The 24,454-nt window shown below is 54.0% G+C and overlaps 1 protein-coding gene across 12 annotated transcripts; it reads right to left on the bottom strand.

Moving 5' to 3' along the window:
• Positions 1-1,177: 1,177 nt before the first annotated feature.
• map7d1a (MAP7 domain containing 1a) lies at positions 1,178-23,243 on the bottom strand. Of its 12 annotated transcripts, none has more exons than XM_086113130.1 (18): positions 22,501-23,189; positions 19,821-19,982; positions 17,549-17,617; positions 16,960-16,980; positions 15,921-16,084; positions 15,435-15,528; positions 14,669-14,773; positions 13,867-13,989; positions 13,015-13,163; positions 12,810-12,940; positions 11,282-11,508; positions 10,450-10,654; positions 10,193-10,343; positions 9,576-9,680; positions 8,885-8,948; positions 8,558-8,642; positions 7,614-7,822; positions 1,178-2,427 (listed from the first exon to the last, which is right to left on the bottom strand). In XM_086113130.1, the coding sequence occupies exons 1-18, from the start codon at positions 22,577-22,579 to the stop codon at positions 2,267-2,269; spliced, it is 2,304 nt and encodes a 767-aa protein (XP_085969256.1). In that variant the 5' UTR covers positions 22,580-23,189; the 3' UTR covers positions 1,178-2,266. The 12 variants fall into 12 exon arrangements, with proteins under 12 accessions (XP_085969256.1, XP_085969268.1, XP_085969257.1 ...); XM_086113142.1 differs by lacking the exon at positions 22,501-23,189 and adding an exon at positions 21,907-21,972; XM_086113134.1 differs by having other exon boundaries at positions 2,263-2,427; positions 7,614-7,826; positions 22,501-23,243.
• Between the last annotated feature and the right edge of the window lie 1,211 nt (positions 23,244-24,454).

Genomic DNA, 24,454 nt, shown 5'->3' with positions numbered 1-24,454 from the left:
GGGCCCCGAATTTGCCTTTCTTTGTTTTCTCGGCATACCGCGGCGAGTCCCGAAAACACTCGGGCTTGCATTCGTGTCCCGTGGCTCACATGCGCACGGCGGTCCTTCGAAACCGGTCGAGGCTCGCAAGACTCCTCCCGCCGCTGCGGGAGCTGCGGTCCGCCGTGGGACGTTTCCGCCACCCGCTGACCGAGCTGACTTTTATTTGGATGAAAAGGAGCCCGGAGCCTACTTTCTTGAAGGAAGGGCATCGCGCAGTCATCTATTTTTCTTCAGCAAGTTTTCCTCCCACGCCAGTTGGAACGACACGCTGTTCAGTCACATGAAAGAATCTCATTGGACAAGCGCACTCACACATCGATTGATCGTGTTCATACTTTCAAATCATCGTTTTCTGGGATTCTGTATTTCCGAAAAAGGGAGGGGCGGATTTCCCCCTCCGCCCCCCCCAGTTATTATTAGCTAATTTGGCGATGCGCAATATTAGCCTAGCTAAGGGAACGCATTGTTTTGATATGGTACGTCCCCGAGCGTTTTGCGTCACGGACCGTTTGAGTTTTTAGCCAGTGAAGATGGAGATGCTATGTTAGCTTCTTGTGCTAGCTGGTTTGCCTTCCCTCAATGTAAATGTTGCTCCGATGTCGGAAATGTTTCTTCGGGACGGACAATGGCCCCCGGGACCATCGCTTTCATGGAAATTGAAGACAGTCAGCGGCATCCGGGTCTTGATTTCCTCCAGACGGGATCCGAGCGTCTTTTCTGCTCAGCGGGACGTCCATCCGACAGCCGCGAACCGGACTGTTTTTTTTTTTTTCCCTTCCCGACACAACTCCTCCCGTTGATCCGTCAACAACATTGCCGGTCGGAACGTTTCCTGTTTCGAACGTACTTTTGGCTGACGACCAAAAGACTTTTGGTGCGGTCCTTCCATTTGCTTCGGCCGCGACGAGCCAACGAGCAAACTGAGCGGCGTTTGTTTCGTGTTGACGCCGCCTCTTCCTTCGCGCGAGCCGGCTCCGTTTGTGTCGGGCCAAAGCGGCAAGGCTGGTTGCGTCGAGGCGTGTCAGCGGGCGGCGAATGAAAAGCGCTTCCTGTGCATATGCAGAGTCACTGGAACCGAGCAACCGCAAGCCCCCCCCCCCCCTTTCCCCTCCCCCCGTTACTCCTCGCACCGTGGGCCAAACGGGATGTTGTGTGATGTGCCAGAGTCGAGTGAGAAACGTAACCTCGCATAGAGTCGAGCCGGCCCGGCCCCGTTGACCGACTCGCCCTCACGCTGACACGCGGCCAGCTTTCCGTCTTCCTCCGTCTTCTTTCCAGGCTGGAATTGGACGAAGAGCGGAACATGAGGTGAATCATCCCAAATTAGAGCTCTCCGCGTCAGCGGTTTTGATGGGATTTGGTCCCCTGACTAATGGTGAGATACTGGAAGAGTCACTCGTCCGCATCGCTCGCTTCTTGCGCGCAAAGAAAGATCGCAGATTGAGGTGCAGTCTTGCTCAGAACTCGTTCACTCCTCCGGCGGAGCCCGGTGACAAGGTACCTCCGGGGACGTAACGCGTCGGGACCTTCTCGCGGAGGTTCGCCGTCACCGGTTCCCATAAAATGGCCGCCAGCCATTCAGCCGCAACATTTCTCGCTGTCAAAAGACGAATACGTGGATCTGATTTTGTCGAAACGGCGGACCTTGCCGATGGGCGGTCTCGGCTGAGACTCCCTTTCGAAAGCGAGAAACCCTTTCAGCCTTGGCAGAGCCCGGCGGCCGTCGAGGCAGGACGCCTTCAATCTCGCCACGCGTGATTTGTTGTTCTCGGGAGTTTTACGGTGTTTTTTGTTTGGATGTCTGTTTTTTTTTTCTTTTAATGGTCGCTGTGAAAATACTTTCCTCTCTGGCTTCATTTAAATTTCTTCTGGCATTCCAGTGAGAGAAAAAAAAACCCACGGAGATGTTTGCCAGGGGAAAAATCGTTTGGGTTTGAATAGAAGGACTGTTGTGCCGTGTTGCGCGTCCCGCCAGGCTGCTCTGCGGGTCCACTTTTGTGGGTGTTGGTTGCACTCCAGGCTTGGGTTAAGTGGCATTCCCCCCCCCCTCTGGTCGGCAGACACGTGCGCCGGGTGTGTCGAGGCTCTCCATGCGAGTGACGCAACGGCCGCCGTGCGAGAAGCCGTCAGGACTCGCTAAAAGGTCGCACCCCGACGGCGCCGTCAACTCGCCGGGTGCTTTCTTGTCACCGTCGAGATGAAATCCTGGAATGATGACATCAAATCAGGCTCGCGGGAGGAACTTGTCCTCCTCCTCCTCCTCGCCCCATAAAGTTCCACCGCCGTCTTGAGCATTTTCCATTCCGTCCGCTTTCGATGGAGGATCGGGCTCACACTCTCCTGAAGGCGGGCCGCGCGGCCATCCTTTTGAGGGTTTGGCAAACGCTACGGGAGTTAAAAAAAAAAAGGAGTGAATGAAATGATGAAATGACCAGTGAGAGTTTTTCTTTTTTCAAGAAAAGTCAGACGTTTGTTTGATAGGACGAAAGCTCCACAGACTTTGCGGAGCTGCCCCATTTGAGGCCAGACGTCAATGACAAAATCTTTGTTCAAAGGTGGTTGTAGTCTTTGAAAGAGCCCCGCGAATGGGGCAAAGCCCCCCCTGAACCAAAAGGGCAGACTTGCCGGGTGTTTTTGGGCACGGCCAGTCGAAAGGTTTTTTTTTGGAGGTCGACTCATGACCGGCGTGTCGAAGTGGCTGCGACCTCGTCGACGGGCTTCATTTTCCAACGACTCGTCCAAACGGCTCCCAACCCGCGGGGGGAGACGGTCGGCCATTTGCTCCGTCTTTTCTTCCTTCGTGGCTTCCTGTAGACGCGCTTTAGATCGGCCGACGGCCAAAGGCTTCAAAGTGCAAGCGTAGCTCCCGCCATGCTCGCTCGCGTGCGGCAAGATGGAGGCCTTGATTTCCTTTTGTCTGACTCTTACCAACACGGACTAAACCTCATGCCTGCATCCTTCCTTCCTTGGTTCCTTTTTGTGTCTCCTTTCCTTGGTGCCTCGTCTCCGCCCTTCCCGTTTGTTTCCGGACTTCCTTCCTCCTTCGCCGCTTTCCGTCCGTCCTTCGCATCCGCGTCGCTCGGTCTCCCAAAGTGCTCTATCGTCCGCCTCCGCTTCCTTCCTGTCGTCATGGCTTCCTTTCTACTTCTGTCGCTTCCTTTTGGCGCATTCTCAAAGCATGTGTGCATGCGCTGCCAGCCAAACCCACATTTTATTATTTTTTTTGGGGGGGGGGGACCGAAGTGCAGATGTGCGTTCCAAAAAAAAAAAGTGCCCAGTCAGCAACCGAAAGCAAGAAAAGACCCGGCGGTCGTCTCACATCTGAGCATGAAGAAACCAGAAAGTGGAGAAAAAAAAAAGAAGAAAAAAGCCTCCTCGGGGTACTTTCCACTCGAGTGTGAAGCAGCTGCGCGCGCTGTTCCCGTGGGGAAAACATTTCGCACCTCAGCGTCAGCACCATTCGCTTTTCGAAGGAGAACGCTTCGTCATTTGCGCGGCGCGCAAATTAGCCGAGCGAGAACCAACACGACGCGGTCGGCGCCGAGATTCTCGGCCGGCCGGGCCTTTCCGCAAACGTGCTCGTTTCCGTCTCGCTTTCAGGCCGAATCGTCGCTTCCTCCGCGTCATTTCGTTGACCTTTGACTTTCCGGCGCAGCGGACGGCTTTTACCGTGACCGAACTTGGGCTGGCGACGCCACCTTCGACTCCCCCTCAGCCCGTCTTTGTCTCAACCGACCGACATCCAATTTCACGTTTCGAAGTGAAAGTGGCCCTAACTTGTCCGAGACTCGTGTTTTATGATCGGCCATCAGATTTCGCTGCAAGTGGGAACATTCCGACATCACAAGAAGGCTGGAGAGTAGCTTTGAAGCCAAGAACTCGAAGGCAGATGCCCCAAATCAAAGTCATCTTCCAAAATCAATGCATAACTCAATAAATAACATCGAGTCTCTGCTCGGAGTGCACATAAAGAGGATGATTTATCGTTTGGTTGTTGGTGCAAACAACAGGCTTCAAAGTCACAACGCTAACGGGAAAAAGGCCGAGTCGCCGCCGCGTCTTCGTGTGGTCGGCGAGACGTGAAAACGAGACGGGCCGAGTCCGAGAACGAGCGGAAGACTCTCTGACAACGGCGCATTTGCCGTTTCCCGCCTCGGGGCGGAGCGGCTCGCTGGGATTCCAAGTCGCACGCCGGCGCCGCCAGCTCAAAATAGCCACGGCCGAGGCCGGGGTGCAAATTGGAAGCCGCGTTTGAGGCCGAGCGCCGGCGACTCCCCGCGACCGTCGATGGTTTTGGCGCTTCTTCGTTTGTCAAAGGACGTTTGCGATGGGCGTTGTTCATTTTGGCGGGGGTCCCTCGGGTCCCCCGAACATCTGCTCGGCAAGAACATATCCGCGCAAGTGCCGTATTTTCCGCACTAGAAGGCGCACGTGAAGGCATTCGATGTTCTCGAAAGCCAACAGTGCGCCCGCCCTAGAATCCGATACAGAGTGACGGTCTCTTTCTATTGCCCGTCCCTGTGCCATCTTGTGGTGATTATTAGCAGGAACTACTTGTACCCTAAACGGGCTCTGCCCAGCAGGCGCATTCGCCAACACACACTCAGACAGACAACTACTTTCTGAGCACTTACAAATGCGCACGCCGCGTCATTTTCGCCGTCAAGATGGAAATGTTAGCGTCAACGTAAATGCTAACACTAGCGTTGGGGCGATTGCACGACCGTCGATGCTTGCGCCATCTCTGACGTTGGAGCTCACGTCGTCAGCGCTAGCATTTCTATTGTTGCTACGTGAGCCCCGACCGCATCTCGCGCAATGGAGCGCATCCTCCTGTGGGACCGGCCCGGCGCCGCCATGAGCATTTCTGCCGTCTTCACAACCGCGCATTGTTTCGACCTGCAGTTTGACTCGACATAACTCGCGTTATGTCAGAAGATGGTTGAAAACGGTTCGGCGGGCTGCGCCTCCCTCAGCCATCCGGCGGCACGTGTGGACTCCCGGCCGTCAATTTGGATCGGGAGCGGACGCTTAACTCGTTCAGTACCGGCCAAGTCTGAAAAGACGTTTAAAAACGTCTTTGGGAGCGAATGAGTTAATGGCCCTCGCTTGAACTAAAATGGAGGCGGCGAGTCTTGTTTTGTGTCCGCCAACCGCCCGGCGGTACAAATTCCACTCACTCTCTTGTTATTGTTGGGGCCTCGATGCTCCCCCCGCCCCCCCCGAGGCGGACGCATTTGGCAACCTCAACTGTGGCTCGACACGTCCCTAAAAATAGAGCCCGATAATCCATCCGCCTCTCCGCGGCCCCCCCATCTTGAAAAGCGCATTCATCAGATCAGCGCGGCGCATTCGGTAACGCAAGTCCGTCCGGGCGGAGGAGCGGAAATGTTTTCGCTCGACTGTTCGGAGCCGCTCAGGCCTCGCGGCTGTGCGGCGACGACACTGTACGGTGTCAACCTTTCGACATGCAAAAACCGCGAGTGCCGAGAAAGAGACTGGAAGTCTTTCTTGAAGAAATGGATTTCTGAGCGGGATGCAGAAAAAGAAGTATGCCGCAGCAATAAGTGGCGAGACGCCATCCCGCCCGTGCCGCATTTGTCCTCGCTCTCGCTTTCCTCCGATTGTCAATGAAACAAACAGCAGAGACTCCGCGAGCCGCGCCTTTAATTCAAGACTCGTTGAAACCGCTCCCGGCGGAGCATACTCGGATCAGTCCCGAAGCAAATGAGCAAACGCTTGAGTCATGCGCATTTGTCATGATTTCAGAGCAACAAAAAACATCCTTTAGCTTTTAAATAGCGCAGGAGACTAAACGGCTACGCATACGGATTGGCACTTTTTTGTCCTTGCCAAGGTTGCTCCCCTCCTTGATTCCCCCACGCAGAACAAGAGAAGGTGCAGGCGGGCTCTTCACAACCCTTTCCTGGCGTGACGCAGCGGCGGGCATCGTCGCCGCTTCACCTCCAAAGGCGGAAAAAGAACAACTGCGCTTTTTTTTTTTTTTTTTTTGCATGTGTGCGTTTTGATTCGTTGCAATTTTCCCGGGGGTGCGCGAAAGGGGCCGTCGGCAGGGCGCCGCCGGTCAAAGAGGCGACCGGCACGTCACAGCACTTCTGGAAGAAGGACAGGCAACATGGCAAAAAGCTCATTGAAGAAAATACAGGGAAAAAATTGCTTTGATCATTCGGCTCCACTAAAGAACTTCTGGATTTTAATCTTACTTTCTTTTGCCGGGGGGAATATAACGTATTCTCATTTTCTTCTTAAAAAAAAGAATTAAGAAACGAGATATATATATATATACGCATCTCAACCTTTTTTGGGGAAAATGACAACTTTAAAAAAGTGAAACAAAAATTCTTGAAGAAAGAGGACTCATTCTTGAAAAGAAATTATTTTGTGAGATAAGATTTTTTTTTTTTTTGTTGCTGTTGTTGAAAATTATCGACCGTGTCTCAATATTTCTTGAAGGGAAAATGAGATGCATTCTCGAAAATACAACGTTATCAACATCAAACTGAGTTAATCCAGAAAAAAAACTCTCAAGTCTTTTTATGGGGGGAAGGCTTGAGATTTCTTTGGAAACTTTTTTTTAATTGAAAGCATGCAAGTGCCCCCAAATGTAAATGGCTTTTAAAATTGCTTTCTTCAACCAATGACAAAAAATACAACTTGCTCTAGAATTTACATTGAGGAAAAACGATGATTTACGCTCCCAAAAAAAAAAAAAAAAAAAACGCTACGTCTGTAGCGGTTGTCCGAGCAGAAAAGGAAACGGGGAGTGTTTTCTCGGACGAGTGAATGAACAAAGTCAGATGCGCCATGAAATAAAGAATGGTGGTGCGTCACCCAACAGGTGAAGAAGAAGAAGAAGAAGGGGCGGGAGGGGGTCTCCGAGTAGGTGCTTAATTGCTCCGGAGTCCGGTTTCTAAAATCCTTCCGGATGGAGTCTCCTCATCACTTTTGACATCCAAGGAATGGCGCTCTGGAAGTGCGCCTAAGTATATTACCAAGAGAAAAAAAAAAGGAGAATCTGTCGCCATCCGTCACCGGCCAAGCGATAAGCTCTCCCTCAAGACGTGCACCGCTTTTATTTTAAGCCTTCGTGTTAAATCTGTTCTCTGAGGGACGGCATTTGAAACTGAAAGAAAAAAAAAAGACTTGTCATAACTCCCCATTTTATCTTTTCTTTGTGCCCCACTGCACCTTTTTTGGTTCGTTTGTTTTTTACAGTGAGTGCCTTTCGTGCTTCAGACCGTTGAAGTGACGAAAAGCTCTTTGAAATCCTCCTTTCCCGAAAAAAAAAATGGCTTCTCTTTGAAAATGAATAATAGTCCACAATTTTGAATGGTCATATTTTCTGTTTCAGACTTGATTAACATGATTTTGTCGGTGGCTAATCGCCATATACGTTGTGCCTTTGCGGAATAGATGCTTGACTTTAAAATGCTTTTCTTATGCCTTCGGAAAACAGAAACGGACATCGCTAAATATCCATTCTTTTAGTTCGCGTTCTATCGGCCAATAAGAGTAGAGCGCCGCGTCCCGCGGGTCGTGTGACGTCATACCTGCGACGTGTTGCGTTTTCAGCGGCGCCGCCGCTTTCTTCACGTAGGCGTCGCCGCCGCGGAAGTCCAAGATGTCGCCGGCGTCCCCGCCGCCCTCGGGTCGGCCCCGCGAGCCGTCGGCGGCGGCGATGACGATGCCCTCCGCCGGGTGGCCGTCGCGCTCGCGTCCGGCCGGCCGGACGCCGTTGAGCCGAGTCCGGCCCGCGGGGCTGCCTCGGGAGACGCACGCGCGTACGTTCAACCGTTAGGGCGGGGTTGCCATTTTGCTTCCGTTTGCCGTCAATTCATATGACGAGTTAAGCGGGACAATTTTTGTAATGGAGTGATGACTGATTTCTCTTTCCTTTTTACTATTTTATTTACCTTATTTTTACTGTACGTTTTATGTTCAATAAACAAACCGAACCAATATGACATGTTGGAAACATTAGCTAGCCATTGAGGTCAATTTAATGTCATATTCAGGCACGGTTGATGGAGAACTTTTTTTTTTCCGAGGACACCGTACAAAAATATATATTTGTGCAATCTCGATGGAAAAAAAAGTCATTCTCAAAACTTATGTTTGCCTTCTTTTGCTCATTCTTTTGAAAATGACTTTTCTCCACCAATACGACTTTGTTCCCGACGCTACGTTGCGTCGATATTAAAAATACAATCTTAACATTCTCGAACGTGTAACTTTGTGACCGTTTCATCTTAATTAAAGCGGCCCTCGTCACGTGATCAAAAGCATTTTTCGAATGAGAAACTTTCCATGGAAATTCACCGAAGACCTTGAACGGAATCATGGCATCATATTTCGAGCCAACGACACAAAGTGAAAACGAGCACCGAAGAAGACAAAACCAGCAAGCGCGAGATTTCCTCGGCCTTGTCGAGACGCCCTTCCACAAACGAACGGAGGCGTCACCGTGGCAACGAGGAAGCGGCTTGAGCGTCACCTTTGTCTGCGGTGTCCGTGTTCCATCTTGTTGTTGTTGTTGTTGTTGCGCACGTTGACGATCTGACAATCTGCAACAGCGCCGCCTGCAAAATGAAAGACAGGATTTATTTCACCGGGGTACAAATGAGCAAATGCCCATTGGGCTCTTGATATTTTCTTTTTCAATACAACGGTTGCTTTTTCGTCATTGCGGCGGTCTCGGGAATCAGCTTTTGCGAATGTGACCTTTGTCCCGAGCATCTCCAAAGCATGCTTTCAAACGCCCCCGGGGGTCTCACATTAGCGCTCTGATGATCAGGCGTCAGATTGATAGGGTGGAACTGACCTTTGCCGCTCTCCCCCTCTTTCCCGTCCGATTTGCGCGTCCTCTTCATGATCTCCTCCAGGCGCTGGGGGGGGGGGGGAGTCACATCAAAGGCAATTCATTCCAAGTGTCAGCCAGACGCTTCAGAAAACATTTTTATTGTTGTGGTTATTACAGCATTGGCAGAATCAGCTGACCCCCCCCCCCACACACACAATGAATAAATATGACATTTTCGTAATCTCTTTTTTTTTGGGGGGGGGGGGGGGGGATATATATCTTATTTTCCTCCCAATATGTATGCTTCTTGTCATGCTGCTATTGCTTTATTGTCCTAACGTGGCGGCTATAAACGTTGCCAGTTCTGAATTGACTCCCCGCCAGCTCCCATTATTCAGAGCGCTCTGGAATTACAGGCGAATATGGCCGACGGCCTTCGGTCCGTCGCTTGCAGCGCGCCGGCCCGCCCGGCCTCAGACGACCACCGCGGTCTCGGCGTTTCTATTTAGCTCTCACCAAAGCGGCCCAAGGCCGACACCTCATTCATCTCCGGTAAATTTCCGTGATTCGGCGTGGCCCCGAGAATACGATTCCTCCTCGAGAGGGAAGGAGCGCTCCTTTTCGGTCGAGGCCCAGCCGGCGTCCTCGCGCCACGCATGTCGTTGGGTGCTTTTGGGACCAAGAGGCCGGCGGCGGAGAAAGCCCAGCCTACCTTTTTCCTCTCCAGCCTCTCTCGCTCCTCCTGCCGGAAGCGCTTCTCCCTCTCCAGACGCTGCTTCTCCGCCTCCGAGCGAGCTTTCGCCTCGGCTTCGCCTTTCTGAGGACAGATTTTCAAAACGTTCAATTCAAAAGTCGCGGGGGCAGGTTTGAGCCTCGCCGGCGGGCCACGCGCCGGCGTGATGAGCGCTCGCCCGACCACCGAGGCCATATTTTGCTTCTGGAAAACAACTTGTTCTATGAGCGCACTTTGGCTGTTTTTATCGAAATTAATTCGCAGCAAATAGCGGCGCGTGAAAAAAAAAACCCTGAAATTTGAAAAACATTTGTGAACAGCGAAGCGCAGGGATGCGCTCGACCGTCTGATGATGATGATACGACTTTCACAGTCATTACTGTGACTGACAGGAAGCCGAACTTTTCTCGCGTGAAAACAAAAATAGAAGTCATTCACGGATACGGTCGCGATAACGACACGGATTGACAATTTGGTCCGCAAATAGGAGACGAACGAAAAAGCGAAATAAAGGAACAAATGAAAAAAAAAAAAAAAAAAGATTGAAAATGAAACCAAAGCTAAGCAGTTTCTCCTGAAATGGACTCGGCGCCTACCTGCTTTTGCAGGTGTATGTCGTCAGCCCGGGCCCTCTCCCGAGCCGCCTCCTCCTCCTCCTTCGGTCGCCGCTGCCCATCCCTCCTTTGCTGCTCTTGGGCGCGGGCGCGCGCCTCCTCCTCCCTCGCCAGGCGCTCTCCTCTCACAATCCTGAAGGTCCAAATCCATCCCCCCCCCCCCACACGAGAGATGCTTTTCAATGAAGACAGAAACGGGCCAGAGCAAGAAAGGGCTCTTTTTTTTTTTTCTTGCCGACCCGTCCTTCTCGTCCTGCTCGCGGCGCTCCTCCTCCTCTCGCTCCCGTCGCCGGCGAGCCTGCCGGCGTTTCTCGGCCAGGATGCGGGCCGCCTCCTCGGGGTCGTCGGTGCCGGCCGTAGGCTTGGGCGACGGCGCGTCCTTGACGGACGGCGAGGCCGAGATGTCGCCGGTCGACGCCGAGGAGCCAACGGGAGCGGGAGAACCTGCGAGAGACGCGAACGCATGCCCGACAGTTGTCAAATTCAAGGCGCAAAGGAGGAGGCCACGACGGAAAGCAAATTGCGCCGAGAATCGGGGATTCCGCCCAACCGTCCTGTTGATTTCAAAAATTCAACATCGCCGGCATGTAACGGGGGCCGGGGGCCACGGCGGGACTGCGTCGGGCCACCCAAGCTTCAAAGAAAAAAGGTCATCCATAAATACAATGAAATCAACCCGTTCTCGATTTCGTAACATTCAATGGCAGAACGTAAACGTAGCCGCCCATCCGGGTCGCGGGGGCCACGGCTCTACCCGAGGCGTTCCCGGGCCCGCCGGGGAGACGACGGGTCTCTCCGGCGCGTCCTCCGTACCCGCAACACCTCGCCGCCGGGGCGTCCGGGAGGCATCCTTTTTCGGATGCCCGAGCCGCCTCATCCGACTCCTCTCGGATGGGCGACTTTCTCACCCGGACGCCCCGCGGAGGAAACGGAGCTTTTCCACCCGCGAGCAACTCGATGGGCCGGGGATCCGCAACCGATTTCTAGCGACTGCGACCGACGATTACGATTCTTATTAGAAGAAGAATAATGCAGGCAAAATGGTGGAAAAAGACGACTTGCTCTACTCACGCCGACTGCCGTTTTCGGGGGTGGCCGGCGTGCGGTGCGGCCTCACTCTCCCCGGCCGGACGGGGGAGGGAGTGCGGCGGTCCGCCCCGGCGGGGGTCCTTGCCCTCCCGGGCCGTCCCCGAGGGCTCGACGGGCCGCCGCGCGCCGAGGGAGGCTTCGGGGAGGCGGCGGGACTCGGCGAGGCCGTCCTGTCCTTGGGCGACGACGGCCGCGCTCTCGATAGCGGACTAGGACGGGGCGACACGCACGGGGGGGGGGGGGGGGGGGGGGGGTCAGGATTTAGCTTGCAAATATCCGGCCGACGGCAAGGCGCATACTCATCGACGGTACGCGCTCGATGAGATCTTTTTCGCACGGCGAGTCGGACAACCCGCTAGCGCGTCGTCAGCGAAAACCCCCAATCGCAAAAGTGCACGACGAGCGGAGATGTGACAGAGGCCCGACGAGGTGGCGCGATCAACTTCGGCCGACCGCTTTGAGAGCGCCCCGATAATTAAACGCGCCCGCTCCCCATTCGCGCCTCGTCTGACTAATGAGGCACACGCGGAAGCGTCGGAGTCTCCCGTCGCCTAAAACGAGCGCAAGAGGCGGAATAACAATCTGGAGAAAATGCACACGAGACGGGAGGGCCGGTGCGGCCATGCGAAGCGATGTCCCGCCGCGCGGCAACATGAGCCCATCGCTTTCCTCTTTGAAAGTCCAGCCGCTGCCCTGAAGAAACTCAAAGCAGTGAAAACATGACGTCATCCATGAAAGCGCATTCTAACATGAGGGATGACATCGCTGGCTTTTTGTGCCGAGCGCTCACTCATGCTCTTTGTTTGTCAAGCCGAAGGAAGTGGATGTTCGCCCCCCCCCCCCCCCCCCCCGACACACGCTTCTATGCCATCCCTTCCACCTCTGTCACGGTTGCCTTTTATTTGACGGCCTGAAAGAAAAGACGTTTTCCCCTTTTGCCTCTGCTCAACGCGAAAAACGCAGGCCGAACGGTACCGACGCGCGTTCGCGGCCCCGCGCAATGAAGAGCGGAGAACACGTCCCACGCCGCATTTCTCTTTGTGGCCGAATGAGCGTTGGAATATTTTCATTGTTTCCTTTCCGCTCCATTTTTTTTTCTTTTCTGCCTATGGGGGCACAAAAGATTGCACTCTGTGGAATTCTGCCTCGCAACAAGTGGTGGGAAATCGCGCGTGTGTATATATATTAGAGCTGTCAAACGATTAAAATATTTAATCTAATTAAAAATGCAACTGTCATAATTAACTCAAATTCACTAAAAATTAATCGTGATTACACAGGCATTTTTGATCGTTTCCGAATTTCCTTTTATATTTTTTGGTCCAATTTCTCCCCATTTTAATGCTCTCATCAACATGGAATCATGAATCCGTTTTCTATGTGCAACATGCAAATATTTACTGAAATAACAATTTCGATTTTCAATTTTACATGAACATTTTTCACGTGGAGCCGTTATTCACACATAATAATAAAATAACAATAATTTATATGTAAACATATTTTTAACCTCAGGTCTGCTCCGCGTCTCATGCTGGGAAGCGATCGCCTCTTCTTGAGGAAGCTCTCCTTCGTCAGGGCATTTTTCTCTTTCTCGTTCTCCCGCTCCTTGTCTTTCTTCTCCTTTTTGCCGCGGTCCATCTGCGCCACGAGGGGGGGCGCAAGTACATGTCGCCGCTACTCTGCGCGTGAAGGCCTCTCCGTGCGGAACATACCGGCGTGGAGCTCCGTCTGTGCGGGCGCTGGGCGATGTCGGGCGCGCCGGACGTCACCCTCCGCCGTTCGGCGCAGCGGCGGCGGCGGGGCCGGTGGGCGCACGGCGTCGAGGGGCCGGCGGAGGACGAGCGGGGGCACAGCGGCGACTCTGGAGAGGAAGACTTTGAGTTGCAAACCCGCAAAAAAAGGCAAAGACCGACGGTACTCAGTTGGCGCCACCCGGTGGTTTCTTGATGTGACAAGGACGGAAAGTGAGCCCCGTCGACTCGCAATTTGGAGTTTGTAACTCGGGGGCGCCCGACCTTTTTGCCCCGAGGGGCGACTTTTCGAGCGCCCAACCATCCGCGATCGAGCCCTGACCCACACGTGCGCACGCTCGCCACGATGAGCAAGAGCCAGAACGGACCCTCACACGAAGGAAACAGAAAAATCAAGTCGGCCAAAAGGCAATCACTCGCCTACCCGCGTCGGGACCTGACGCGGAGGCGCGGGACGCGCTTTCGCAGCATCTAAACGATCGTAGCTCGCGCGTGGCCTTTGAAAATGCTTCTCCCGGCGCTGCGGACGGCCATTCTTTGCCAGTGTCATCGGTGAATTGAACGTGGCGCAAAATTTGAAGGAGAATATCAATGTCGTTCTTGCGTCGTGGCGGCCCTGGAATTTTCTCCATCGCAATGAATGACTTGACGCAACCATGCGTCAAGTGTTCAATGAAGGGATCGAATCCATCCGTTTAGTTTGACCAGACAAGCGCGCGTACCTCCGCCCGGAGGTACGACGGGCAAATAAGCGGTCGCTTTTGGATTGCCGATCGCCAATTAAAAGAGGAACGCTCGACCAAAGCGACTTACGGCCATCTTTGCCGTCGGCGAGTACGCTGGCGGCGCTGCGGCTCCGAGCCAGGAAAGACAAGGTGGGCGTCATCAGGCGGTCCACGACGCTGCTCTCCCACGGCCTCGGGGCGACACGACGGGCTGCGAGTTGAGAGAAGGAACCAAAGAAAGACAAATCAACAGCGCTGGCTTGGGGGCCTTTACGGGGCCGCCTCGGAACTCGAACGCGTCGACCCACTTTTCGCTTTGACCCAATTTTTCAACTCATCTGTAATTGGCGCCGATGTAAGGCGCACGCGCAAAGGCACCCACGCATGCAAAATGAATCCATCAATCAACCACACGGCAAAGGTGCACGGGGGCGGGGGGCAAGAGTTGACAAATCGCAAGTCCTTTGACATGCCGGTCTAGGGCGGCGAATGATCGGCAGCTTTTTACGTCTTGGTCGAGGAGCTTTCCCCAAAGGCAAAAAGGTGCGGTCGGTCCGGCGCAACCGGGCCAAGTCCCCTTTGAGTCCTCGGAAGACGTGATCTCGCCCGCGCTCCTCCGCGTGCCGACCCGCTCACGGGGTCACGCGACGGGATTGGCTCAAGTCAAGCAAAAGGCAAAATCCAAGCATGCAGAAGCTGCGCAGCGCAAGCTCAAACCTCGGCTTGGAAATGAAAGGGGGAAATGCTTTCCAAGGGGGAAAAAAGAACGACACCGATGGTTCTCTGGGTGGCGGCGGAGTTGTGATGGACACACGTTTAGGTGGGGGGGGGGGGGGGGACGACACAACGTTGGGAGCGGGTGCGGGTCATCATTCCAGTCGTTGGCTTACTTCTGCTGGGGGAGTTCCACAGCGTGGCCGAGGACTTGGACAGTCGCTTGTTTATGACCGAGTCCACGTGTTTGGGCAGGTTGACGGCGGAGAGAGAGCATCTGCCTGAGAAGCCGAGAGAGCCCCCCCCCCCCCCCCCCCCCGACACACGCACACAGAAGAAATAGGCACAGAGTTGACAGGCAGCGAGGGGGGGGGGGGGGGGGGACACCAAGCAGACTCCCGCGCACCGAGAGCACAAACCGCCACCAAAGCGGATTCATCTGCCGTCAGTGAAAAGGAGCGAGCGAAGATCGTCCGACATCCGGCGCTACTTACAAAGGACCCATTTCATACATTTGCGCCAAAAAATGGGCAACGTCAAACAAAAGGAGCGACGCCTTGCGTCTCGAAAACAACCACGTCGCTTTGGCCTTCGCATAGTCCGCTAGCTTAATGCTAACGTTTGATGGAAAAACCCATCCATGGGCTAACGAACTCGGAGCGATTCCAACGCGGCCGCATCGACTTGCCGCGAATTCCCCACTGACGCGCGGGCAAGACGACGAGCAAGACGGGAGTTGGAGCAATATCGATACGCGCCGCCGCAGGCGTGGCGTACCGGCCTGAGCAAAAACATGCATGGCAATTTGTGCAAGAAAGCCGCCCAATCGATCAAATCCAGTCTCAGCGGACCCAAAGGCGAAGCGGACGACGCGCGCGCGCGCGCGCGCCTGACGACATTGCAGAGATTCTCTCCAATGGGTTTCCCTCCCGGGCTACTCACTCTCCTTCTGGTCGGCGAGCCAAGAGCACCTCTGTTGGCGGATTTGGGCCCACGTCTTCTTGGCGGAGCGGCGGATGGCCGCCTCGTAGCGTTCCTGGAGAGCAGATGACAACGGAGGGGCGGCCGTTGGAAGGAGCGGAAGAAAAAAGCCCATTCGTCAGACGCGGCGGGAGGGCCATGACGTCGCAGCAATTTCAACGGTGGCATCATCATGCCCGCCCCCCCCCCCCAAAAAACAAAAACAAAAAACATCCTGCTTGCCTTTTATTTACTCTTCGCAGGGTCCGGTACCAATGAACTGCGAAAAATGAGGTATTATTGTATTACCCCCCCCCCCCCCCCCCCCCCAGCATCTAATACCCTCTTTTAAAAAGACAGAATTATTGCAAATGAGGAGCTTTATTCGGCAACATTTCAGATCCCCCCTCCCCCCCGTAGTTCGGACACCTTTGAGCGTGAGAACCCCGCGCAGCCGAGGTCACCGACCTTGTTCTTCTCCAGCTTGTGCTTCTGGCGCTCCTCCAGGGCGGCGCGGCGTTCCTCCGCCAGGACGCGTTGTTCCTCCAGCCTCCTGCGCCGCTCCTCCAGCTGCCGCTCCCGCAGCCGCCGCGCCCGCTCCTCCTTCTCCAGCCACTGGCTCTTCTTAGCCGCTGAGGTGGGGGGGTCAGAGGAGCACCGGATGAAAGGGAGGCCTTATCCCAACGGTTTTTGGCGCTTTCACGACAGGGAGACGTGAAATTTTTTCAAAGCGCCGCACTTCAAGCTCTCGGCGGAAAGCCGGGCATCACGATTCGCCGAAAAATCGGGTTCGATGTCAAAAGAGTCTGGCGTCTAAAGCACTTTGGCTTTGAAAAGAGCTGCGATGATTTCGGACCGCCCACGGCGAGGTTATGGCGTCAAACGTTGACTTGGCGCGCTTTGAAACGGAAATGGCAGGCTCCCGAGGAGGCAGCACAATTCGAGAAAAGCCCACACGCGAAAACCTTCACAGCGCTCCAGGAAACCGAAGCAGATGCGGGGATCCAGGCCTCGAGAGGGGACACAAACGCTGACAAGTGGGCCAAATCCAATCAGTTTGAGCCCCCTGCTAATCCAAGGCAGGAAAATGCCAGCTTCTCCGATGTTCAGCAAAGATCGCCCTGGGCGTTTAGGCCGGGGGGCTCTCAAACTCGGTTCCTGGAGGGCCGCTGACGAGCCCGACATTGAACTCGGGTGCATTGCAACGGGGAGACAATGGGGAGACTGGGGGGGGGGGGGGGGGGTTTAAAGGATGGATGAATGAAAGAGTTGGAGGGCTGGGCGAGATGACCAAAATCAAAACCTAAAAGCATGACTCAGGAGGAGTTTGTAAGATGTTGTGTCGCAGCGTGTCAGAATTTGAGTGACTGCCGATTTTAGAAGACGCTTGATTTTGGTGGACTGCCCGGCGACCTTCCCCAAATCCAGCGACATGGAACCAAATGAGCAGAATGACCGAGTGCGTCTTGGGCGAACCGCCGCCGGCGCGGACACAAACATGACTTACCTTGAAGCTTGCCGAGCTCTTCTGCAGGGAGGGAGGGGAGGTGGGCGAGAGAGAAGACAAGCAGCCGTCAATCATGCAAAACAGCGCACCGCGTGGCCACCAAATGACTCGGGCGAGCCGTGTACAAGTCAAATCGGCCATTTTTAACTCATTTCGTGCCAAAACGTATACAGATGTTTTTAGAGTTTTCTAGTAAAAAAAAACTAAAAACAAAACCCACAAATCAACAAATAATAATAATAACCATTTTCTGAATGTGAATAAAGGGCTTTGCGCCACTCCTCAGTCAGTATCCCGGCTTTGCCAATGATTTCGGTATGATAAATGACCAGATGCCGGGAGTGGCTTTGATCACATCTTGGTCCAACACACTGAAAAAAGGGCTTTTTATTTTTCTATCCGAATAGTCGGCTCTCCCGACTGCCCGGCCACCCGTCGAGTCGACGAGTGAGTTTTTCTCGCGTTTGCGTGGACAGGCGAGCTCGCGCCGGCAATGCGCAAACATTTATCGAGTGTCCGGTAGAGCCTCCCTCACCCTACCACGAGGGGGCGCTCCCGCGCCGCGCGAAGCCGTCCCGTTTGCACTTACCCAGATATTTGGCTTTTTCCTCTCGCCGCTCCTTGGCCAGTTGCCGCCTCTCCTCCGACGTCATCGCGTCTGCCGCGCGATACGCAAGAGAGAGAGCAGAGCCCGTGTTACTACCGCCGGTGATACGGTCGCGATGCGGACCCCAGCGGCCGGCACCCGCCGCGAACGCTGCCCGGCGTTCGGCGGGAGGTCATTCCAGAGAGAGGCAGCGGCAACGGAAAAAAGACTCCGTCCGCTCCGAGCCTCTGCTTAATTCACCGGGCAGGCTGGGGGGGGGGCGCATTTCAGGATCACAATACAAATCAAAGAACCGTCAAATGTCGAGGGGAAGAGTGAAGGGATGGCAGAGTAGGAGTGATGAGAGTACCAATCAAGAGATGAGCGGCGGTGTTATGGGCCAACTGGAGACGCTTCATGGAGGATCAAATGTGCCGTTAGGTGAAATTTCCTCCCTCTTAAACAGACAACAAGAGGAGCCGCTGCGGGTGCCGGCGCCGCCCGTCAAAAGAACACTTATTGTCATCCAAATCCCAAAAAGCAAAAAACATCTTGAGACGTTCTCGTGTAGAAGAGAAGCAAAAGCGTGTGGAATCACTCCAACAAGAAAGGAAGAGTTTCCCTCTTGCACCTTTAATCGTAACGGCATATGACGGCACATGTGAAGAAACGAGAAAAGCGGACACGCCGACGGTATTCGCGCGCCGTTTGAACCACGAATTCGTTAGCAGAAGGCCGCAGGGGATTTCTGCCGTACTGGGACTCATCTCACGGTCCGGATGTTTCGCAACAAAACAGGATTGGCGCCATCTAAGTGCGAGAGCCCCGTCAAACGGTACACAATACGGCAAGGAAACACATTTGAAAAAAATAGCCTGACCCAATTTGGTATTTATAGCGGGCGGGAAAGCCCACGTGGTCCCGCAGGGTGGGGGGGGGGGGGCTGCGTGTCTTGCGTAACATCACGTGCACAATGTCAAAGTGTGGCCAGCTGCGTTGCAGCCTTTGTACGGGACGTCTCGTCTCATTCAGCCTTTTTTTTCCCAAAGCGGGCGCGTCCTCAAGAAGGTCGCGGGGGAGCCCGAGCCCGAGCCCGAGCCCATCCCATCGCGCTTCGGGCGCCAGGCAAAGTCCAGCTCCGAGTGATTGAAGCGGATGACGCGCCCGCATGGTGTTGCTTGCAGGGGCCAATCGATGTTTTCTTTTGGAGTTTTTTTTGTGCAGAGCTCACAAGGAATGGGCGTCCACTTCCAAAACAGAAGCACATTGGCTGCCTCATTATTTTACGACTGAAGATGGACACCAACAATCAAATCAAGCGGGTCCCAGCGCTGCACCAAGTAAATCGCTGCTGTCAGACGACAGAAGCACCATAAAAGCAGTCTTTGTTTGCGCTGATAGCCTGAACGTTTGCTTGGTCTAATTGAGGGGGGGGGGGGGGGGGGGCTACAGAGCGCTTTCCCGCTTCACACTGCTCTGGAGACCACAAAAGACCACAATTAACCCGCTTCACAGTGCCCAAAAAAGGGCAAGGAGGTCATTTTTTTTGGGGGGGGGGGGCGATTCAACCAGTTTACGTCTCGGAAAAGGAAACACTCGGGGACTAAATTGAAAAGCGCGTCGCATCACGGAGGGACGCCGCGTTTGCCGATGGTACTGCTAAACCACGGCACGTTGCCGCTTGGCAAATATGAGCCCACATTTGAGTGGGCCGCCCCCCCCCCTCAATTTCTTATCCCACTTATCTCAAGGCACCTTTGTGCAAAAAAGGCACCGATGTCAACACAGTTATTATGTTCAAGGGAGTAGGAAGAAGTAAAAAACTTATCTAGTCCTACCCCGTTATGTTTATATCTAATAAATCATTTTTATATCAATCAGAAAAGAAAAAAGTAAGAAGAAAGAAGTCTACATTAAGGCTCATACTTTACCCTTAACTGTGATATTTTTACAACTTTTGGTTTGCATCGGGATTATATAAATCCACACCCTGGCACTCTTGTGTCAATTTTCTCTTGTATTCATAATGGATATTTCAATACCTTTCTCCATTTATCAACTTAGTTCTGATTTCTCATTATATTTCCTCTGTATCGGGTTCGGCCGCAGGTCTGTAAGCAAATTCGCTCTCTCAGGCTCCCAGCGGAGCACGACCTCGCCTCAAGAGAGCCGAGCCGACTGTGGCAAAGTGCAAAGGTCGCAGCGGGCGCCATTAAAAGTTTGAGCCCGGTCCACGACCGGCGCGGGAGAGGCGGGCGAACCCCGCGGCGCTTACCTCTGGCGGGCCGCGGGGCGGGTGACGCCGGCGGGACGGCCTCCCTTTTGGTCGGGGCGCTCGCGTTCTTGGCCGGCGACGCCGTTCCGTCGCCGGCTTTGCGGGGACGGCTCGCCCCTTGCGGATCGGGCCTGGTCTTGGCGTCGGGCCCTTGGCGGGGACCTGATGCAAACGCAAAACAACGGGTGAGCCACAAGGTCGACGGGAGGAAGGCCGCGAGAGATGCGGACCGGTCGATCCTCATTCCGCGGGCGACGTCGGCTCTCTCGCCGGCTAAGTGCAGCGAGCACCCGGTGAGGAACGCGCGCGTGGCTTTCGTTCGGGGCACTTTGCCGCGATAGCGCGCTCGGAATCGTCACTAAACGATCACCGGGCAGGGTTGCCAGGGGGGGGGGGGGGGGAACTCACACTCGGGCTGCCCCGAATAGGACCGGGCCTCACGATGGGGCGCCGTGACCCTCCCCGTGAAAGAAGCGAATAATAGATGACGTTCTTACTGTCGGTTTGGAAACAGACCCCCCCCCCCCCCCACAAGAACTACTACTCCTTGACAAGTTTCCACTGCCCCTCAGAGTCGGAATCCAGTGCGACAGTGACGAAGAGGAAGTGGCATCGCGCCGCTACGGAGGAGGTTGTGGCGACAACGAGCAATGAAACACTCGGAAGGGGGGGGGGGGGGGCAAGAGGCCAAGAGAGACTCCAACCATGAAGATCCAAAACCCCGGCGGCGCTTTTTTCAAACCGGAAATGAAACGCGCACCGGCGGTGGACGAGGCGTGCCGCGTTCATGAAGAAGCAAAAATAACAAAGCGCCTCCGGCGGGACACCCGGGAACAAGACAGAATAGTTTGAATAAAATTAGACTGCGCAAACACAACGTTGTCATGAAAAACGCAGATGAGGCCGAACGAGAAAAAGAGAAAATGGCCGTCTCGAAGCGGCCCTCGTCGCCCCTTCCCATGCCGTTTTGTTCTTCGCGCTGCCCCCAAAAGAGGACGGCAGGATGTCGGGGGGGGGGGGGCAAAGGGGCCCGGACGCATCGGAAGCGCAGTGCAAACAAGCCGGCGTTGACTCGGCGCCAGCCCGTTTGTTTAAAGGTCCACAAGAGTCGCTGACTGAACACAAACAAACCACCTCTGCGCGATCCTCCTCCGTCGTGCGAGCTAGCATACGGATACGACATAACGCGCGAGCACGTCGGGGGGGGGGGGGGGGGGGATGTTCTCCCATTTGTCGTCATCTGGGCTGCTGTAACAATCTGTTAGCTTTACGGAACAAACGAAGACTCAGTTAGTCAACATTGTGGCACGTCGAGTTTGTGGACGGCGGACGCGCGCTACCCGCGAGGCACGGGGAGCGTCCTGGCCTGCGAATGGTGAAAAATTGCTTCTTGAAATCGCGGCGGCGGCGGCAGTTCCCTTCCCGCGGTTTGTCGGAACGAAGGCCGTTCCACCACTTTGTGGTCATTATCGTGAAGTTGAGCTGACAAAGGCGTTCGCTGTTAGCAAAACGGAAAATGACTGAAGTGAACTCTATGAAATGCCAACGTTACAGGCATACCCGTCAACTCGTACGGTTTAGCCAGAGTTCATACGGATTTTGTGGTGAATCTTACGTATATGGCCGTATGGCACAAATCATACGGATTCTGAACATTTCCGTTTGTTTTTTTTTTTTCCCTAACAGGTACAGGTAGTTGCGTTTGCTTTTGCCCAGAATGGTGCTCGTCTACTCGAATGCTTTCATTTGCGGTAACCTTGCAGTAAATCACGTGCTTCCTAGTTGAAAACAGCAGAGTATTCATTGCATATCATTGAAAATTTCGCGGGTTTTTTTCTGCCGTTATTTTGACATATAAAATGCTTTGGTATGTTATAAGGATTTTTTGCTCTTTATAAGGATTTTTGGGGTAGTTTATACAGGTTGGCGCTCCGAAAAGTTGACAGGTATGTACAGGGGTGGGTGGAAACGCCGTGGACGGGGTACGTTGAGACGAGGTTGGACTGCATCAAGTCCATACATCAACACACATGAACCGCAGGATCTGCGATCGGAGCGCGGGATGGTCGCCAATGTCAGGTCGTACCTCGTCAACGCGGCTCAAAGTGGCTCAAAGAGCAGTCTTGGCCCTCGTCCTCAACGTGGAGTTGGATTCCGCCGCCAAAACATAGCGACCCGACCCAATTTGGGACGGGGAGGAAGTTGCCATTGAGATTTTCTGGACACGGGCCACGATGCTCAGGCACGCGTGAACGCCGGTTGGGTCAGCTTTCGGTGGGAATAAGCGACACGTTTCAAGACGCTTCATGGCCGGGGGGTCTGATGCGCAAGAGGTATTTTTCCAACGCATCTCCATTTCCGGCTGACAAGGAGTGGCAAACATTTTGTCCTTGACTGGCTCAGCATTTAGGATGCAGCGCGAGCGAGTGAGGGAGGGAGTGAGTGAGGATAATAAAAGGGGGGGGGGGGCAGATCACCTCATAGCGCAAATGGGGTTTTGGAGAGAGGCCGACACGGGAACATCACCCGGCCTGCGCGACGACTATTCTTAATCCTACTTTGCAAGTGAAACAACGAGGGGGACAAGTGCTCCATCCAACACAACGCGACGTTTCCGCTCAGATAAGAGCGGCGACCTCACACCTCCGAAAGATGAAAAAAACCGAACGCTAAGACTTACGGGCGTCCACTGCTCCGGTATTTTGCTCCATTTGGCTGGCGGCGACGACACCTTGGCTGCCCGTCGTCGTCGCGTTCATCCAATCACCGGCTCCTTGCTGCCCAGCGGTCCGCACATCGCTCGCGCAGGACGGCTCGGAACTTGGGAGGCACTTGACGCTGGTGTCCCGCAGGGTTTTTTTTTTTCCACGTCGAGCGGGAAATGTACCTACGATGTCACTGAACACGGGCTGGAAGTATTCAGAGACGCGTGAGAGAGTGCATAATTATGATTATTGAAAGGATATTTTTGTTGTTTGGATAGAAAACGGAGGAAAAGGGAAAGGCTTTCCGCGGCGGTCGGCTCGCTCGTCGCTGCAGCTGATGCTGAGCTCCCGCCGACTGACCCTCAGGCTGGGCTGGACCGTACCATTACAATGGGAGGGGTGTCACCTGAATATTTAGCAAGTTTTATTTTATAATGTATCGATTTGAAAATACACTATGCGCCATAAAATTCTAAAATATCGATTAAAAATTCTCTGGGTCGTCCTTATGATCATTTTCCCACCAAAAAAAGTGGTTAACTGGTGTGATTATAGGTGCTGTTCTCCCCCTTGGTGTTGGTTATTCCCACCGCCGAAAAACAATGCTTTTGGGACTGCTCCCACTGAATGCAAACTTCCAAACTTTCATTGCTTAAACTTTTAGAGGAAAGATTTTTCCAAGATATTTTTTTCGTAATTTACTTCTACCACGCGACCCCCTAATTGCCACAGGAATACTTTAATGACAATAAGTTGTCACGTTTACGAGAACAAAGGCTCGCCTCATCTTGAATTCTCGAGCACTTGTAAACAGCTGCAAAATGCCGCAGCTTTAACTTGCAACGACACCGACTCGTTCTCTTCTTCCAAACGTGCACCGCAGTCGTGCGTTAACTGTGGCCAGCACTTGCTTTTCCTGTCAGCCTGCTCTTTGTATTTTGCATGCTCCGGTAACAAGTGAGGGCGAGTGTCGCCACACAATCACAATGTGAATGCATCTTTGTTACGTCACACTCACTCACCCGCGCTCTTCTTCTTTACCACCGTGGATCTCTGGAGGCATCTGCAAAGGCGGTGGCGAGGGGGGTGGGGCTGCAGTTTTTTTTCCAAAATGGGGATGAACGGCACGCTTGGGGGGGTGAGGGGGGAACCCCATCTTAAAAGGACCCAGTTCGGGCACTTTTGTGCAGCTGTTGAGCCGTGCTCGACCCCCAATTTCCCCTCCCCCGATCCCCGCTCAGCCAGCCACCTGTCGCTGCAACTGGATAAAGTTAAGGGGATGATGGTGTGTGTGTGGGGGGGGGGGGGGGGGTCATCCATTCTATTAGCGTGCCTCTGCACACAGGAAGTTGAACACCCTGACTCCCGTCCCCTTGAATGAAAAGGCTTGAATTTGGAGTGCAGCTGCACCACACACACACACACACACACACAGACAGGGTGATCGTGGCATCAGCACACGGGCTAAAGGGATGGGACAAGGTCAGTCAAGGAGGGGAAGCTTCAAGCGATGGCGAGAAGAGGTGGAGCACAATGGAAACAGCCATGCCTCCCACCCCCACCCTGCAAAAATGTTGGCGATCAACACCCCCCCCCCCCCTTTGAAAAAAATCAGATCTTGCAAGGGGAGGCATGACCTTGACAGGATCCAAAAAATTTGGGGCATTGGCATTTGCGGTGCTGAACATACTGGACTGTTCCAGGACCTACATGGATCCGGATGTAAAAGTTTGCGGGAAATAACGAAATAATTTCCTGGATTGGGAGAGTGCGCAAGTCGAGCGCCGATCGTGAGGTCAAGCGGCTGAGTAGGGCAGTTGTGTTTTTGAAAGTGACGAAGTCGCTCAGCTTTGTTCAGCAATCGATTCGACTTTGGTGCTGACTCATCAGACCGCTAATGGACTTCAGAGTCCTGGGTGGAGCGCTTAC

The sequence above is a fragment of the Hippocampus guttulatus genome, chromosome 6 (genome assembly GCF_054856545.1).
Source record: "Hippocampus guttulatus isolate MCC_2025c chromosome 6, RoL_Hgut_1.0, whole genome shotgun sequence".
NCBI lineage: Eukaryota > Metazoa > Chordata > Actinopteri > Syngnathiformes > Syngnathidae > Hippocampus > Hippocampus guttulatus.
The sequence above is the reverse complement of the archived record's forward strand: the minus strand, read 5'-3'. Positions and strand labels throughout refer to the sequence as shown.